Source organism: Gopherus evgoodei, chromosome 2, assembly GCF_007399415.2.
Source record: "Gopherus evgoodei ecotype Sinaloan lineage chromosome 2, rGopEvg1_v1.p, whole genome shotgun sequence".
NCBI lineage: Eukaryota > Metazoa > Chordata > Testudines > Testudinidae > Gopherus > Gopherus evgoodei.
Genome location: NC_044323.1, coordinates 281,893,277 through 281,913,338, shown reverse-complemented (window position 1 = coordinate 281,913,338; position 20,062 = coordinate 281,893,277). Strand labels below are relative to the sequence as shown.

At 44.9% G+C, this 20,062-nt stretch overlaps 1 protein-coding gene across 1 annotated transcript in view; it reads right to left on the bottom strand.

Annotated features, from left to right (window-relative positions):
* Positions 1 to 19,381, bottom strand: part of CCN4 (cellular communication network factor 4) — a 50,599-nt gene extending 31,218 nt beyond the window's left edge. The window contains exon 1 of the mRNA XM_030553860.1: positions 19,231 to 19,381. Coding sequence (XP_030409720.1) covers positions 19,231 to 19,278 — 48 coding nt within the window. The 5' untranslated portion in view covers positions 19,279 to 19,381. The remainder of the gene's footprint in view (positions 1 to 19,230) is intronic.
* Positions 19,382 to 20,062: the final 681 nt, after the last annotated feature.

The window sequence follows — 20,062 nt, the reverse complement described above, 5'->3', positions numbered from 1 at the left end:
AGCCTGCCCATGACTTTACCAGAGCAGCAGCTCCTACTACTGTCTTTGCAGAGGCTGGAAAAGGGAATACACAGTCTCAAATGGTAGAGATTTAAAGAGCCACCCACACAACTGGGTCTCAGAACACAGCTTCTAATCTGTGCAGTTGTGAGAGGTGAACCCTCTCCTACCAGGCGCTATTAGTGACACAGGCACAGGATTTTTGGTCATCTTAAATATTATTTATGTCAGAAGTGACCCTCTAATTAGAAAGGAAGCTCCACAATATTCCACAAGAACAAACACCCGAATGGGGAGCAGAAGCAAAAAAATCATCCGTGTATTCGAAGACAAAGGATACCAACACTTTCGCCAGTGGACCATTAGCAGTAAAGAAGCTAAGAATCCATCACATAAATACTATTTTAATGTTCCTTTGCTGTTTCAGGCAGAGGGAAAGGATGGGAGCTAGCGGGGGATTCAGGAAACCCAGGTTCATGTCCTGGCCCCACCACAGACTTCCTGTGTGACCCTGAGCAGGTCAGTCTCTCTGTGCCTCAGTGCCCCATCTGTACAATGGGGACAATAACACTGCCCTCCCTCACCAAGGAGTTGGGAGGACAAATTCTTTGAAGATTGTGAGGTGCTTAGATATTATGGTGATGGGGGTCATTAATGTCTCTGATAGACAGATGGGCACAGATGGAACACTATGCAACCACCAGTGTGAGAGGAGGTGACTCCTGCTACTGCAAACAGGAGGGGAGGTGCCTGCAACACTCCTATTAATACTGGTAATATCTAGCTATTATATGTATCAGAGGGGTAGCCATGTTAGTCTGGACCTGTAAAAGCAGCAAAGAATCCTGTGGCACCTTATAGACTAACAGACGTTTTGGAGCATGAGCTTTCATGGGTGAATACCCACTTCCTCAGATGCATGTACTGTAAATTTCCAGGGGCAGGTATATATATGCTAGCAAGCAAGCTAGAGATAACGAGGTCAGTTCAATCAGGGAGGATGAGGCCCTGTTCTAGCAGCTGAGGTGTGAAAACCAAGGGAGGAGAAACTGGTTCTGTAATTGGCAAGCCATTCACAGTCTTTGTTCAATCCTGAGCTGATGGTGTCAAATTTGCAGATGAACTGAAGCTCAGCAGTTTCTCTTTGAAGTCTGGTCCTGAAGTTTTTTTGCTGCAGGATGGCCACCTTAAGGTCTGCTATAGTGTGGCCAGGGAGGTTGAAGTGCTCTCCTATAGGTTTTTGTATATTGCCATTCCTAATGTCTGATTTGTGTCCATTTATCCTTTTCCGTAAAGACTGTCCAGTTTGGCCGATGTACATAGCAGAGGGGCATTGCTGGCATATGATGGCGTATATTACATTGGTGGATGTGCAGGTGAATGATCCGGTGATGGTGTGGCTGATCTGGTTAGGTCCTGCAATGGCGTCGCTGGTGTAGATATGTGGGCAGAGTTGGCATCGAGGTTTGTTGCATGGATTGGTTCCTGAGCTAGAGTTATGGTGTGGTGTGCAGTTACTGGTGAGAATATGTTTCAGGTTGGCAGGTTGCCTGTGGGCGAGGACTGGCCTGCCACCCAAGGCCTGTGAAAGTGTAGGATCATTGTCCAGGATGGGTTGTAGATCCTTGATGATGCATTGGAGGGATTTTAGCTGGGGGCTGTATGTGATGGCCAGTGGCCATCCTGGACAATGATCCCACAGGGTGGGAAACATGAAGTTCCTGCCTGGTCACCGCAGCCACTCACAGCTCCACAGCAATAGCAGAGTGTGACTGGTCAGTTCTAGTAAGATGTTCAAGCTGACCATGGCAGGTCTGATCACAAAATGTGTGTGGATATGGCAACGGCAGCGGGATTGTCCATGGAGCCAGGCACAGCCACGCACAGGTCTGCTTGGGCCTAATTTTTAGGCCAGAACCAGACCTGAGCCCACCAAACCCAACCCAACCCCAGCCCCAGCCCTTTCCCCCCTGAACTAGAGTCAGCGCTGGCACCACCTCCTGCCCATTGGGCTGGCATGGCAGTGGCCATATGCCTTGCTTCTACCAGCCGCTGCCCCCTGCTGAACTGCGTGTGCTGCCAAGCGAGAGGCTCCTTGGCACACTCACACCACAACACAGCAAGGTGGCGGTGGCTGGCAGTAGTAGGACATGCAGCCGCTGCTGTACCAACCCCACAGGCTGGAGGAGGAGTGCTCACCCCACCTGAGCCCAAGAGGGTCCAGTTTTCTTCCCATATGTCTCATACCCAACAGCTGTTGTCAGGTCCCCGAGCTCTACAGCCATAATTAAGTTAATTTTGGTATGATGAAGGTCTATGAAATATTTAACCCCCTAGAGCTCCCTTTCGTATGAAACTGTGCTAAAATCAGTATAAGACCTATGCACCACTCAAGTCCTCAAAAGAAGGCCTCAACCCTCATATGGCTTCAGATCAACTTCAACAGCTCATAGGCCTCTTGCTGCCCCCCTCACATGAGCGAATTGTTTAAAGAACAATTACATTTAATCACATTTTTCCTCAGGGAACAGGACACCAAAGAATGAGAGTTGCAGCTATTTTCATCAAAGGATGACAGCATTGACAGCAAGAGAAAATCCTGTACAGTTTGATCAGGTTTTACATCATGCTGCAGCTCAGTTTGGGTAACAGGTGTGGGGATGTGCAAGAAGAGAAAGAGGGATAACGGGAGAGGAGGGACTGAGAAAGAAGAGATCACTATAATGAGAGAATCCTAAAATAGCGAAGTAGCAAAAAAAAGAGGAATTAAGAGCTGAACTCCCTTTCTGATCTGTTGTAAGTTTGCTAAGATATTAAGTGGCACTCATACAGCTGTATCAACAGGAAGATGGATTCTGGAGTCAAAACCACATTTTTAAAATTGTCCTTTTCTTTCCCCCTTTAAAAAAATTAACAATGGAGATTTAAAACAGAGATATTCAACAGGAAACTCAGCAGCAATACTGGCTGTGCTGGAGCTGCACTGAGGGGGTGGAGGTCAAGGTTCAGAGTTGTGGCTTTTGGACTGTACTCACCAGCACTGGATTCTGTTTTCTAGATCTTAACAAAGAAAGTGTTTTCTAGATCTTAACTAAGAAAGAAATCTTTGTAACAGGCAGGCAAACCCATTATGGGAATTTACTGGCCTGGTGACTGGTTCAGAACTAGCAGAGGCAGTAGACCAGTACTTTTCTGATGGCTCTCCACCAAATTCTGTGGGTGCCATTTGAACATTTCCCATTTCCCAGGAAGGAGAAGAGAAAAGATCTCTCAGATCCTTTCAGGATGAATGCTGGTTTTGAACACTATGGAAGATTTGGATTAGTATCAGACATGACAATATAATACCAGGACCGGAGCTTGCAAGGCTCAGCACCATTGCCCAGAACAGACACATAATGAACAAATAGGTAAAACCAAGTGAGATGATATTTTGTCCTGTCCATACCAAAGAGTAAACCATCAGTGCTCCACTCTGCTAGGACTCTTAGGGTAGGTCTACATGACAACTGGTACTAAGGCTCTCAGCACTGGTAGACAGATTCATGAGGCTTGAGCTAGTGCCCTAAAAATAGCAGTATAAACGTTGTGGGTCTGGCAGCAGCTTGGGCTCTCAAGCCCACCTAGCTCCCTGAGTCTGCACTCCAGTGGCTAGCCCGAGTCCCTGCCCGAGCCACAACGTTCACATTGCTATTTTTAGTGCACCAGCTCAAGCCCCACTAGCAAGAGCCTGTCTGCCCAGACTCAGACTTGGTCCCAGCTGCAAGGCAGATATACCCTTAGTGCCTGACTGCTCCCTGGCTCTACTAACGATGCCAGCTTCAATGGCCCATTTGTCCATTTCTTCCACAGCCACCTCTAGACCTTTCCCCCAAAGCGTGGCATGCCATTATTGAAGTGACCTGCCAAAACACGACCTTCCACTCATTTAGCTCCACTTCCCCCCATGACTCTTGCAATATGCAAGTCAAAAAATAAAAAATACGTACCCACCCAGCCACATACACCCTTTTCCGAGTCCCCTTGTAATCTCAGGACTGTGATCTCTGTTCCTCCCTGCCCAGCTTGACCTAATGTTTTGTTATGATATTTACTCCCTGCAATGCGCTTTCATTAACTTCCCAAAAAGATGGTCTAAGTTCAGTTTATCCTTATTTGTAATTCACCAGCTTCTAGGGCACAAAAGTCCTTCTCTGCTTTTCTACTGGAAATTACTTGTTGGCCTAATAATAGGTAATGCTCCTTGTATACTTGTAAGGAGGGTAATTATTCACTGTTTCTTTAAAACCTACACATCCCTGGAAAATGTTAGTGAAAGGCAAGAGATGCACTTGGCTGTCGTTGGGTTATCATGAAGGCAGTATCGAATATGGATTCTCTCACTGAATTGCATGGCACTCTGAGTCTCTTTCCCACCCAGCCTCTCCAGGAGAAGAAATGTTTTTACAAAGGGATCACCATTAAAATGAGATGAATCTTAACATGTTCAAATATATTACTGTGCCTCTCTCTTGTGTTCACAGTTCATGATTTCAAAGTAGTTTCAAATCAAGGGGAGTAGGATCAGACCCCACATTAGCAGCGTGCACAGCCATTGTGCATAAGAACAGAAAACAACAAATCTTGGTGTCTGAATGAGGAGATACTGGAAGTCAGGTTTCATGGACCCTATTCCCACTCTGCAGTGTGTCTTTGGACAAAGCAACCTCTCCTTGCTCAGCTTATGCATCTTTAAAACAGATTTGGGGCCATATTCTGTTTGCCTTATACATGCAAGTATTAGGGCTGCCAATTTCGGTTGAACATGTTCCTGGAGGTTTCATCACATGACAATCTGTAATTCCTGGAGATGCCAGGAGAATTCTGGAGAGTTGGCAACCCTGGCAGGTAACCTCACCGAATCTAATTCACTGAGTAAAACAAGCAGGATTTGGCCCCTAATAAAACCTATGTTCTATGTTTGCCATGAAGCTTAAATAATGTTTGTCAAGCTTATGTGCAAATAGAGCTTATTACCCTGCTAGCAAAGAGCAGACACACTTTCCCAGTAAGCACTTGTGGTGTTTAAAAGTCTGGGCTCCCCTATCACTACTGGGACAGAATCATCATCTCCAAGTCTAGGCCATTCATACAGCTCTCTCAAAATGCCCAGTGCAAGTGTTAAAGCAATACTGTTCCCCCTGCAGAACCGGAGAGACTAGGCTTTATAGTAAGCACCATTAAGGGGCAACAATCATCAGTTTGGTGGCTGCAGAGAGCATGGAGTTGTGTAATATTTTTTTTTTAAAAGGTAGGTGAAGAGTCAATGTGGGAGACAGAACAGACTGTTCCTAAATAGCTGGCACAGAAACAGCAAAGGAACAAACTCAGACACTGGGAAGAAGGGGACTAAGAAGTGGCCAGATTAGGCTATCAAACCATCCTTCACTTTCAAATTCAAAGGCTCAGGACAAATGCTATTCCAGAGCTGTTTTGAATTTGGATCTGATTTCTGTGTGCAACAGAGAAATCAAGTATTTATTTTTAATATATATACATAAACCATCCAAACAAACGAAAGTTGACACACTGGGAAAAATGTAACTGTAGATTAGCCTTTGGCTTGTATGTGACTTTTGGGACAAAACGGTTGTTTTTCGATTAAATACAATGGAAACTAGAATACCACCTGGAATAAATTCATGAAAAAGGAGCAAAGTTGGAAAGTGACAAGCAGCACTGGAGACTCCCTCCCACGACCAGTGAAGTCAGTGGAAACAGAACTGAAATGTGGCATTTAACTAAAAAGATGCCAGATATCAGATAGCCTGAAATAAAAGGTGATAACTCCAAAATGAAGTTCCAACTAGACAAGGAGGATAACTGCCTTCCAGAGAGGTCTGTGCATGAATTATCTGAAACGGTGACTAATGTACATCAAAATGCTTCACATTTTATTAGTGTCTTCTCACTGGAGGAATTCAGATCACTTCATACACATTTTCCAGGCGTGTCATTCTTAACTTTGAGGGAAGAAGTATTAAATACCTCTATTTTATGGGTGGGGAAATGGAGGCACGGAGAGGTGAAATCAGATGCCTGTGGCATAACCTAGATTTCTTGCTGTCATGCCTTACCCACAAAACCAGCCTTCCTCCCACACATATTTAACAAACTAAGTTGTTGAGTTCTACTAGTTGCAGAAAATAGATCCACTCAGTCGATCCTCACAAATTTTAGGTGCAACACAATGAGGAAATTGCTTTATTTTTTGCACCTTGTAAACAAACAGTATAGGAGGGTCTGAATGGTGAAGGGATTAGAGCCATTCAGCACCACAATGCTGGTTCAAATCCAGCACAAACTGGCAACAACAAACAAGTTTACATCTCAATGGCTGTGTGAAATGGGAGGAGAGGGGGGTGCTTAGTCCATTTCCTGTTAGACATGCGTCCACCACAATCTGCACAGGTCAGTAATGTCAGTAAGTGCCCAGGGTTAAATGGACCTGGAGATGAATTCTCCTCCCAGCGCAAGAGATACTCTGATGCCATGGTGACAAGCATGGCATAAATACCAAGGGCCAGGTCCTCAGGTGAGTTCCATTGAGTTCAAACAAGCTGTGTGAATTTATAGCAGCTAAGGATCTGGCCTCTAGAGTAAGTGGTCCCTCCAGGTCAGAACTGAAGCAGACAGGTGGATCACATGGATTAGTTGTCCTATCAAGATCTTCAGACTGTTAAACTGGAACATCTAAAAAGCACTACATTCATAATTGCTATAATTTCTCCACTGCCCTATATAGCCACGTTCCAAGTGAATGGAAATATCTCAGTATTTAAATGGTTAATGTACCAGCAAACTTTCCCAAGGGACAGACAAGTAGCGTTAGCTCCTTGTGTTTTTGTCCTAGCCCAGTAAAGAAAACTTCTCAATCACACGAGCACTGAGATTTTTCTTTTTTAACATGGAATTTTACTGTAAAATTGGCTATTGCCGGCTGTCAGTAGCCCACAGCATTTCATGTTGCAGTCACAATTATAAACAAAGAGCCTATGAATCGACGCCTTTTGTTGTACCAGGACAGTCTGTTTCTTAATTTCACAACACCTAAACACAAGGGGGCAGTATTGAGGTAGAAATAACAGAATGCTGAACGGTTTCAGAGTGGTAGCCCTATTAGTCTGTATCAGCAAGAACAAGGACGAGTCCTCGTGACACCTTAGAGCAGGGATCGGCAATGCTTGGCATGTGGCCTGCCAGGGTAAGTGGCATGGGATGAGGGATGTGCTGGCCGCAGCTTCCTGCAACCCCCATTGGCCTGCAGCGGTGAACCGCTGCCAGTGGGAGCTGCGATAAGCCGAACTTGCGGATGCCGCAGGTAAACAAACTGGCCTAGGCCACGTGCCAAATGTTGCCAATCCCTGCCTTAGAGACTAACATGTTTCTTCCCAGCTAATAGTTTATAGACTAAGGCAGGAGGAGTCAATTATTTTTTTGTCAAAGTCCAAATTTCTTGGTCAAGGTATAGGCAAGATTCAGACTCCAGAGTAAAATAATAAAATAATAATAAAATAATAATAATAATAATAATAATTAGTAAATAAAAAGATTCTGGGGTCTGTTCAAAAGTATCTGGCAGTCTAGATTTGGCTTGTGGTCTGCCTATTGACTACCCCTAGACTAAGGCCTGAGCTACCCTCAGCAATTGTACAAGTATAACTATGTTGGTTAGGGATGTGATCGGCTTTTGCAGTATTTATACCAACAGTATAATGAGGATGTGGTTATGCCTATATATCTTATTGCCCTTCCCATGTGGGAATAAGATATAGCAACATAAACACCTTTCTACTGATATAACTGAGTCCACAGTGCGGGTGAGGGCTTGCATTGCTTTAACTATACCTCTTCAAATAAAGTGGTACCACTTTCTAGCATAGACAAGGTTTTAGAGAAAAAACAAGAGAGATTTTGGCTGTGCAGCCTGCATGTTCCATTCATTCATGTAATTAGATGCTGTTGCTTCACTCCCTTAATCGAGAACACAGAGCTTTGCACGTCAGGATGGCATCATGGATAGGATTTTGATCTTCCTCAAAATACACACAACCAAAAATAAGTCATGAATAGTAACTTTGCTAAAAAGCTATTGGCTCTGTTTTAGGTTTACATAGGAGACCTTTTAAATATCTATCTGCTCATTAAGCATCTCCTCTGTGAGAAGCAGAAGCTTTCATAGCTGAATCTGAAAGCAGCTGTGTATCACATACACATTACAAATGCAGAAGTTAGTCTAGGTTCAGGGAAGTCCTTGAACTTAGAGATGGGCAAGAAGTCAACAGCCTGCTTGCGTACCTGGGAACTTCTCTTCGCAGGGGATCCCCATGTGCAGATGGGGCACTGCTGAAGGAATTAAAATACAGACTCTGGGGTTATGTTTCAGATGGGTGAGGCAGAGAGAGACATGCACACCCTCATCTCCTGCACACCTGTTTCTCATGCCTCCAGATCCACAGAGAGCCTTCCTTTATAGAAAAGCCCTATAGAATTTAATAGGGATTAAACATACAGGGTATTACTCTAAAGCCAATGACAGGGGTGCTGGAACAATTTGTATAGTGGGGGTGCTGAGAGCCATTGAACCAAACTGTAAACCCAGGATATAATGAAATCCACTTCAAGCCAGGAGGTACAGCAGCACCCCCAGCACCCCTAATGCCAGCACCTACAGCCTATGAAAGTTAATAGAAAATGATCTCCTTAAATCATCCTATAGCTTTGAACAGCAAGGATAGCACTCTATATTCAATAACATCAGACTTTTCCTTAAGGTTTCTGCAGGTTCCAAGAGTAAGAGGAAGAAGACACTACTACAAAGATGGCTGAACTTGGCTTGCCTTCCACATGCACAGGGTCCATCCATGCCATGCCCAGGGACTGAGGGTATGATCCAGTGGCGTTGGGACAATTTGTATAGTGGGGGTGTTGAGAGCCATTGAACCAAACTATAAATCCTGTCTATAATGGAAACCACTTCAAGCCAGGGGGTGCTGCCACACCTCCAGGACCCCTAGTTCCAGCACTTCTGGTATGATCTGGCCTTGGGTGACTATCCAAATCCTCAGTTAACAAGCTAGTCAATTTCCAGGAGTTTTGCTGGCGAGGCCTATATCTTACTTGTTAGTGGCCAAGCTCTGATTAATGGAATAGGGATATTTTCCTAGTTGATATTCCACCACTTAACTCATTACAGTGGAACCCAAAAGGTTTATAGTGTAATACATTTGAGGACTCTAGGTCTTGTAGCACTGGCTACACGTTTTGTGCTATATTTCTTCCTTGCAGACGCTAAAATTCCGCAGCTGTTACTCTGTCAAACCTGCACCTCTTTTTTCCCCACAGCCAGCCAAGCACATGTAACCGCTTTCTTGAACAGCATTTAGTTTTTCCCATATGAATTCGGATTTCTCTGCCTGCTTATCAAACCAGAAATACACCCCAGCGAGTGCAGAAAACTCCTCAGTCACTGTAGCAGATCTGCTTTTGCCAAGTACAATCCAAATTCAAGATAACAAGTAATTAGTTATGATTTACATCCAGCAGGATTCTGGAAGATTTAAAAACCCTCTGGTGGTACAGACAGTCATTTACCATCTCACTCAAAATAACCAGCTAATATTCTAACATATTTGTGGCAACCAAGTATATCATGGTTGTAATAATGCTGAATGCAAAGACCTCTTGGAATTTAATAGTGGCATTGGTATTAGAATTCTGATTCTCTTGCTATAAATGTAGACTCCTCTTTCATGTAAGGTGAAGGAGACTCTCTCCCAGCAGTTAGCTGTATAGGTCCATGCCATACTGTTGAGCAGTTCTGATTTGAGACAGTGGTACATAACACTAGCCAGCTTGTTACAACATGATTTTAGTGTAAAGCAAATAGGTATTTTGTTCTATTAGTTCAATGTGAAAGGTATCGTATTTTCTCTAGAATCATCTAGGCATAGAGCTGGTCAAATGTTTTCAGATTTTGAAGAAATTTTCATCAGTCCCTGCTGTCATAACCTTAGTCCCAGATTTGGACCTTAGCGTCCAAAATATGGGGGTTAGCATGAAAACCTCCAAGCTTAGCTACCAGCTTGGACCTGGTACTTGCTGCCAGCACCCAAAAAATTAGAGTGTTTTGGGGCACTCTGGTCCCCCTGAAAAACCTTCCCTGGGGACCCCAAGACCCAAATCCCTTGAGTCTCACAACAAAGGGAAATAATCCTTTTTCCCTTCCCCCCTCCAGGTGCTCCTGGAGAGATACACAGACACAAGCTCTGTGAAACTACACAGAGTGACTCCCCCTCTCTGTTCCCAGTCCTGGAAACAAAAAGTATTTTCCTCTTCACCCAGAGGGAATGCAAAATCAGGCTAGCAAATTCAACACACACATCTCCCCCCTGATTTCTTCCTCCCACCAATTCCCTGGTGAGTACAGACTCAATTTCCCTGAAGTAAAGAAAAACTCCAACAGGTCTTAAAAGAAAGCTTTATATAAAAAGAAAGAAAAATACATACAAATGGTCTCTCTGTATTAAGGTGATGAAATACAGGGTCAATTGCTTAAAAGAATATTGAATAAACAGCCTTATTCAAAAAGAATACAAATCAAAGCACTCCAGCACTTATATTCATGCAAATACCAAAGAAAAGAAACCATATAACTTACTATCTGATCTCTTTGTCCTTACACTTAGAAACAGAAGATTAGAAAACAGAACTACTTCTCCAAAGCTCAGAGAAAGCAGGCAGACAGAAAACAAAGACCTCAGACACAAAATTCCCTCCACCCAAAGTTGAAAAAATCCGGTTTCCTGATTGGTCCTCTGGTCAGGTGCTTCAGGTGAAAGAGACATTAACCCTTAGCTATCTGTTTATGACACCTGCCCCCTAGTTCTACATAGGCTTTTCCTCAAAAAGACGTTTCAGCGTGAAAATATGAAATAAGCAGGAGCATTCGTAATCTAAGAAAGCGTACAGCACATAAAGAAAGCAAGATTTTAAGCAAAGCAGAAAATAGAGTTTGATTTGGTGATGCAACTCCTAGAGAAGGGGGAAAGTGCTGTCTCACACACACAGCTCATTAAACAGTTGCTGCATTTTAGTCTAGATCATCCTTCTCTGAGTCATTCAGGGCAATTTGTGTCAAAATTGTTTTGTCTAATTCGATTGTAACAGTCCTGGTAGCGAGGGACATATTTTCGGAGGGGTTTTCTACACAACTAAGCACAGTGCTGTTGCTCAACTTAGGGCTTGTCTACATTACACGCTGGATCGACGAGCAGCGATCGATCCAGCAGAGGTCAATTTATCACATCTAGTCTAGACGCGATAAATGGACCGCCGAGCGCTCTCCCATCGACTCCGGCACTCCACCAGGGCAAGAGGCACAGGTAGAGTTGACGTTATTCACGTAGCTGAAATTGTGTAACTTAGATCAATCTCCCCCCTCCCCCTGCCCCAGGGTAGACCAGGTCTAAGTAATGTATTAAAGTCAGTAAATACTGTAGGCAGTAGTCTTGTACATCTAACTCTAACTGAATACCTGGTTAAATTCGGTTAGATCATTATATATTTGGGTGGGTGAGGGAATAAAGTCAATACTTCAAGTCCAGTCTGGTTTCTTAGCTGGGGATGAATGGCTCATAAAACAAGAAAATAAAGACAAACCCCACCTAAAATATTTGTGATCATTCAGTGAACGGCAGGAGCAGACGTTTGACATGTATATAAGCCATTCACAGCATTCCAGGTGCTGCAAACTTTGTCCTCTTGAATATAAATGGCACTGGATTACTCTGCCATACATCCCCATCACTGAATGTGTGTAAGTTATTTTCTCTCATGACTTTTCCAAAACGATAAGCCCTTAGATTCCAAACCAGGCAGACGGACCCCTGTGCCTGCACGGAGCTTGGTGCAGAAGGCGAGACTTCCTGTGCAGAGCCGACTCGGTCACAGGTGCACTCAAGACCCTGCAGAGTTTCTTTGCACAAACCCCTAAAGTCTTTCTTTGGCCTTGCCACAAGACATCCCACAGGACATGAACCATAGGCTTCTTCGCCCATTCGTCTCCCATTATCATTCTAGCCCACGAAAGCTTATGCCCAAATAAATTTGTTAGTCTCTAAGGTGCCACAAGAACTCCTCGTTGTTTTTGATGTATAGATATATTGATGTATAGATGACCGCATATGGCTGGAATGTGTTAGCAACCTGAGTATTAGAAATTCATTATTTGGATTTTGTTGCAAAACGTATCCTTAATGTCACTTTTCTCCTGCAGCTGTTCCAGCTTGAGCACTCCCCTCCCCTGTTTACTCATGTGGACAGTTAACATTCACAAACCTTCTCTCCCTTCCCCCGCATCTGGGACAGAAGTGAGGCTCAGAACCAGTAATAGCCCAATATAGGTCTATTAAAAATAATATATGGCACAAGAAGTTCAGAGATCCCTGGAAACACAGTTCTCACTTCAGGAATAAGCAGCACCTATCACATCTAAGAAGGAGACCCCTAGGGCTCCTGGATAGAAGCAATAGGAGGAGGAGGCAGCAATAGGGAGAAGGCTTTTCAACAGCTTTGGGGCTAGGAGGGTAGGTAAGGATCAGGGCTTCCAACCCAGAACTAGCAAGGAGATCAATTACCCCTGGGTATTGCAGCATAAATCCCACCCTAGAAGGGTATCCTTATCAATCAACCCATGTTGGGCTACTACTGACTCAGAACCTCAATTTTTTCTTTTAAATTAAACACCCAGAGAGTGGGGATCAGGGAGCCAGCCATACTCTAAGGAAGCAGGAAGTGTGTTTCAGGAGACTTGCATTCTATTCCAAGCCCCAGCACTGCCTCATTGTGTGACCCAGGGCAAATCACTTACAGACACTTTTTTTTTTAGAGCCTTGATTTTGAGTGCCCAGCACAAGTTGCCCGATTTTCAGAAGTGCTGAACATCCCTTGTCTTTAACTGAAGTTGTGAGTGCTCAGTTTTTCTGGAAAAAAAAGATCAGGCCACAGGAGACAGATTTTCAAGTGCTCAATACCGATTTTTGCAAAGAAGTGCAGCTCCCCACCAGGTGTCTAAAGCTATGTCTACACTGCAGACCTTACAGCAGCACAGCTGCGCCAATGCAAGGTCTCCCATGTAGCTGCTCTCCACCAGCAGGAGAGACTGAGCCCTCCTGCTAGCATAACGAGCGGGGATAGCTGTGTCAGTGGGAGAACGTCTCCCGCCAACATAGCCCTGCACACACTGGCACTTTTGTTGAGAAACTTATGTCAGTCGGGGGTGCACGTGTGTGTTTTTCACACCCCTGTCCGACAAAAGTTTTACCAACAAAAGTGCTAGTGCAGACAAAGCCTAAGCAAGAGACAGGCAGACAAGTGTGCTCAGTACCCAGGAGTTCCCACTGTGATACGCAGAGCCAGATTCAATAAGGTCAGCACTCAAAATGCTCGAGGGTTATTTTTTGTTATTTATTTATTTATTTTGAAAATCTGACCATTCATTCTGGTCCCTAAAGTGGAGCCAGTGTTTATTTAAAAAAAAAAAATCAGACCTCAACTGCGTGGTCTGGACCCTTCTGAAAACTCTGTCCCAGGTCTCCCATTTTAGGTTCCCAAAAATGGAGACTCTCAAAACCAGTAGCCACTTCTAGCAGTTTTGTCCTTAATCTCTCTGCACCTCACTTACCCGTGTGTAAAATGGGAACAGTAGCTAGGAAACTGTCATCAAGATCTTTCCATGACCACGCTATGTAAGTGAAAACAGGATTATTAAAACCAAACCCTCTTAGCATGTTTCCTCAGAGAGTCTCAAGACATCTGGAAGGAGTTCCCCAAAGAGGCACAAGTAGTCAGAGGCAGAGCTGGGAAGAGAATCAAGGAGTCCTGGCTCCCAGGCCTACCCCGCTCTCTCTAACTGTGATCGTCACACTCTTTGCGGAGATCCAGCTGCTACAGAATGAAGTTGAAGGCAATCAGCACAATCCCGAGTTTAGAGATGGATGACAGACGGTATGAACAGTACAAAGAAGCCCTACTACTATGCCGAAGTCAGTGGGGATTTTGTGAATGGTTTCAGTAGGAACAGAACAGACATCCAGTCCTAACGGAACTTCAAGGAACCACCTTAACCTCCAGGCAGTGACACTTCCAGGACTTTGCATTTGAAAAGGTTATTATTTGCTTGTGCACGTGGGTGTGCAAGAGGGGTTTCTAAGGCTATGCCTACACTAGAGAGCTTACAGTCGTGCAGCTGTGCTGCTGTAAGCTCTCCAATGTAGCTGCTCTGAAATGACAGCTCCTGTTGGCTTAACTTCTCCAGCCCCTGCGAGTGTCAGTAGCTATGTTGCTGGGAGAAGCTGTCCACACCAGCGCTTATGTCGATGTAACCCCCTGTGTGACAAAAATGATGCCAACATAATCTGTAGTGTAGACATAGCCTAAGTCAAAAGCAATAAACACGGTGCGGTTAGTAGGTGCACTTTCGGGATGCCATTTACCAGGTTTCCACTACAGCACACACATTTTCAAGGCAGCTGAATAAATTAGGCCTGATTCTCAGCTTGTGTGACTCAGTGTAGCTCCAAATGGCACCTTGTCATTTGATACCAGCTGAGGATGAGACTTGTTGTCAGGAAGTGAAGCCTAACTGCCTTATGTACCTGTGGAGCAGTCACTATTGAAGCTGTATTATTTGCATTGCAGCAATGCCTAGCAGACCATTGTGCTAGGTGCTGTACAAACAGAACAAAAGGACGGTCCCTGACAGAATAGCAGTGGCAGTGGAGATGTTCTGGGGTGAGTATGACACGTCAAGCTGTCCTCACTTTGAATATACACCGCACAAAATTATCCAGGCCCCAGGAACCAGCAGACTGTAAGCTCCAATTACAAATTTATTGGTGACCCAACCTGAGTTCATCTCTTCCTAACATCTGTGTTTTGCCAGGTCCCTGGAACTCATGAAATGATTAAACACTAGACAAGCTGCCAGTGAAAAAAATAAATAAAATCCAGGCTGTTTTTTTGGTTCAAGATTGGTCAAAATGTGGTTTCCTTTGGAGACGGAGTCCAAGAAATCATGATCAGATTTTCCTGCCACTCACTCCAAATATTTTACAAATGAAAAAGTCTTGGACCCAAACCCCTGGCGGTAAATCCTAGAAAAAGGAGAAGGAAAAGTTACACATTACTCTTCTCACCCATCCTTCCCACAGGTCTAGTTACAGCTCAGATCCGTGGCAATAATTGTGAAGATCTAGGCATTTAAAGGGAAGTTAGCACATACAGGTCTGTGTCATCTTACGCTGGGGTTATGTTCCGCAGTTAGCGCGTAAAGCGAAAATTGCGTATAGTCAAAATTACATTGAGTGTAATGGCAGGCAGAATCGCCCACACTATAGGCAGGGCCGGGTCTGGCTGTTTTGCCACCCCAAGCAAAAAAAAAAAAAAAAAAGAGGGCAGTCGGAGTGGCAAAGCAACAACAACAAAAACCAGGGTGCAGAGTGGCCGGAGCGAAGAACCAAAAAAACAAACGAAAAAATCAGGGTGCAAACTTTCGGTGCCACTTACTTGGCAGCTCACGGCTGCCTCCCCCAGCCATGCTGGCGAGCCTCTGGACGGCTGCATTCTGGCTAGCGGGACTCCCTGCGCTGCAGACATGCCCCAGGCAGAGGAGTGCGTGCCCCAGCTAGTGGGGAAGGGGGAGGCGGGGGGGGAGAAGTGGGGCATCCAGGGCTCCCTTCAGCCGGGGCACTCGCCACTCAGCCCCTCCCACCATGCTACCTGACGGGAGGGCTCCGCGCCGCTCCCACCTGCAGGTGAATTGAAAGTTGTCAGTCAGTGGGGAGGGAAGGACGCGGGCTGCCAGGCTTGCTGCAGACCTGGCACCAGCTGGGGCAGATGAAACGTGCAGCCTGCTCCCAGCAGGGCGCAGCTGCTCCCCTCCTCCGCTCCCTACAGTGGCGCACTGAAAGTCATCGGCGAAACAAACAAACAAACAAACAAAACCCAGGCAGGTACTGTATTTAAATGATTTTTCTCTCTTTTGTTTTTGCCAACCGCGTAAAGCTGAATTCGCACATGTTAAATGCACGTAAGATGCGACAGACCTGTCCACCCCTGCTCCCCACAAACAAAACCACAAAGTCAATGTTTGGTTGGTTCTCTTTCTGCTGTCCGCACCAGATATAAGTGATGATGCCCCCAGATAAACTACTATCTTTCCTGCAGCTTGAATAACTGCCTGCTTATTTAGGGGGGCAATAGCACCATTTACTCTTTGCTGTGGGACTGTTTACCAATGTGATTTCAGAAAAAAAAGTCTCATGCACACCCCCTCCCTCCTTACATCGTGGTGATATCCATACAAAAATCAACTGCATGGATCACACACCATTGCACTCTAACCGCTGACCATCTCTAACAAGACCACTTCTGACATTCCAAACCTCTGAGCAACTTCAAAGAGCTTCCTATCCTCCCACCCCCTAAATTTTGATTGCTTTATTTTTCCTTATGCGTGGAATTTCCCCTCCCCAAAATCACCCTGCTCTGAGGCCCAAGATAGGAAATATTCAGTCCTGCAGGAACAAGAAGATACAAATCTCATGACCCGTCAGGGCTAGAATTGGAAGAAAGGGAAGATTCTTGGTCTCCTAGTGAGAAGCACAGCACTTGCTTCCAGCACTGAAAGGGGTCATGTTATCAAACTTCGAAGTCCTGCCATTATAAGTTCCACTTTCAAAAGTGACAGACACTTAGAAGCATCAGTTTCATTGAAAGTTAACGGGAGTTGGGAAGCTAAGTAGCTAAGGTGCTTTTTAAAGTTTTATCCTTTGTCTAGAATAATATTTTAGGAAAAGTTTAGAAGTTTTAAAGTCAGTTGATTTTTTTTCTCTCTCCCTGTACAGTTGCACTCCTAGTACTAGGAAAGTTTGGTCTTAGAAGTGGAAGGGGAAAAGATAATTCCAATAAAATGTTTAAGAACTCACTAAAACATTTATAAGATGGAGTAGAATGTGATACATATACAGAATACATCCACTGTGCTTTGTATGCCATACAGGGTATGCCAGTCCTTCTTAAAAACACTTCTCTGCACTGCCCACAGCTAGCAAATTTAGTCAGATTAGGAAGACTAAAAGCAGAAAATCACGCTCACCTTTGGATTTTCCAGAGCACCCTGCTCTCTCTCTTCTTTAGGCCACAATCCTGAAACTGAGACATGTGAACAGTCTGCTGTGCTTTGGCACAATGCAGGTGAAATCAATGGGGTGCTGCATGTGGAGGCAGCTGTCCACCCTGCAGATCCAGGCCCTTATACTGCAGGTGTCTTGTGGCCGGGACTTACTTTACTCGTGTGCCTTGACAGTCACTGCTAAAAATCGACTAAGATCCCAGGTGGCGTGCTGTGAGGGTTTCATTAGCACTCGTTTGGGAAGGTCTTATTGGCTCACCTGAGGCTTCTTTTATCAGTAGTGGAGTCATCCCAAGCCCATGCCAACCAGAACTTTATTGCAATCCAACATCCTCATGTGCTGTCTCATATGCCGACATACCAGCCTTGGTGTCCCACTATGCTCCCAGCATTTTACTACGCTACCCCCTGTGTAGGGAATATCTTCCCTGTCACAGTCTGCCAACCCCCCTTCCTTTTTCATTCAAGACCCTCTCTGTAGAGGAGGCCCACAAGAAACAAATGCATTATGAAAGTAGTAGTTATTAAAAGGAAGTCTTCCCCACCTCTGGATTTCCACATACAGCCTGTCTTTGATGGGTCTGCCTTTTAGGGCCTGATCCTGCAATATGATCCACACAGTCAGACCCACCTAGAGCCCCAAAGATTTCGGTGGGACTCCCCACAGGCACAGGGGTCCAGCTGCCTGAATCTCATTGAAGGATCAGGGCTTGAACTGGAAGGTCTCCTGGCCAGGGACTGGCTTTACTTTTGTGGGCTAATCAGACCCAAACATGGTACCAGCAGTAAACAAATAACATTTATACATTCACCACTAGCCAGCCCCCTCAGACTCATGTTGTGTTGGGTTTTTAAATACAGAGCCTTTCAACATCAAGAAAGTGGATTACAGCAGGTACAAAACCTATAGTCCTCACCCACACCTGCTATGAGAATGGGAAGGGGAAATACCCGCTCATACTATGTTACCATCAGAACAGGTTACTTGCCTTAGATGAACAGGCAAGTAGAATTTTTTTTCTAGGGTGGACCTCATATCTGTCTGTCTATTGATTTATATCACGCTTATCATCTTGGTATCTGGTCTCACACAGGCACATTGGACACACTAGATGAGTGACGCTCAGACCTCAGTGGTTCAGGAGCCAAATTAGTGATCAACATTAACCAAAAGAGCTAGATCTGGAGAGATCAGAGCCAGAAATACAGAGGGTGTTTGGTTGAGGCCCACTCCCTGCACACCTGTAAACAAAACCGCAGAGCACAGCTGTCCCACTCCCTCAATCATTGGCCATCTCTCTCATTGCCAGCCAGGTGGCTTCTGCACGATGCTCAGGCCAAACCCTGCACCTTTAACCATTTTACATGGCTCTGCAAACTCCTTTGATCTCTGCTAGCCGCTTTCCTTTCCTCCCCCGGCCCCTCCAGCAGGGCTTGCAGTCTGGGCCTGCTCCCCTTGATCAGTATCTCTTCTCCTCTCTTGTGTACCGGGAGCTGCTGCCACGTGTGATGTGTTCTGATCCCTTGATTCACTCAGCAGGCTGTTCCTCCCCACCCCCTTCAGCATTGCTGCTGGACCTTTCCTAAGACACACACGTTTTGCTCTTGATTCCCTTAGACTCTTAATTCCCCCACTAGCTTCTAATCCAATTCCCACAGTGATGTTCTGCTGGCACATTTAAGCTGTCAAACAAGAATTTATTCTCTCTGTGCAAAAGGATTGAGCAACTTGCATTTGCTCCTGTTTTTCTGTCTGCAAAAACTGGTCCCAATTTTGGGGTGATGAAGGATTAGGGTCAGAGGGGCAGCTCTGCTCTTCTTTAGATATTTCCCCTCCTGCCTCATCTCGCCTTTACCCTTGACACTCTCAGATCCGATCTACCCAATCTTTAGCAGGCAGCTCTTGCGTTTTCCAGCATATACCAATTTATGAACACTAAAATCCTACCAATAATAGTTTGCAGAAAACATTTCTCTCCTCCACTTTGCCAACTCACCTGCAAAATGTTGCTTGCTGCTAGAAGCCAGGGCAGAAGCCACCTCATTACTGGAAGCCAGGATTAAATACATTGATTGAACCCAGATTTAGAGCCGTTTTGTACAAAAACCCCACGTTGGGAATGCAGAGCAATCCTCAACTGGCAGCCTAGCGAGTCAGGCAGATCTGCATTTTTCTCCTGGCTCTTCAGGGATTTTATTAAAGACAGATCTGACGTCAGGGCAAAGGACAAACCCTGCATTTTTCCTCTGAAGAAACTTTCCCTGCCTTCACATCGTCTTCTTTTTTTTTTGTCACCACCTCCGCATTTCACTATATTGCCTTTAGTCAGGGGTTTCTTAAAGGGAAAGTTACAATGCAGTGGTGCATCAAGCTATAATTTTAACAGGGGGAGTTAAATACTCAGCCTTTACTCATCATTACGTTTATGTCTGTCCCAGGCCTGCAGGCTAGGTGGCATGGCTATAAGAATCTGCAATAGTCTCGCTGATTGCAGTAAGTTACCGCCCCCCTCAACTGAAAATGCTTTTATAAAAATTCTGGTTATTTTTTATTTGAGAGTCAGGGAGAAGTTCGGGTCTTCCATCCTGCAGACAAACACAGGAGGAGACCGGACAAGTTCAATGGAACGATTCGCCTGCACAGTTACCCACATGTAAATACATGGGGAGGGCCGAGGTCTAATCCTCCACACTACTATATGCTGGTGTCACTTCATTAATTTCAAGTAGAGATCTGGGCCCTGTTTTATACCTGTCATTTTATTGCCCTGCTGTTTCAAGTCAGTGAGATTTTATCAGCATGATGAGCTGTACTAGGGGTTGCCAAAG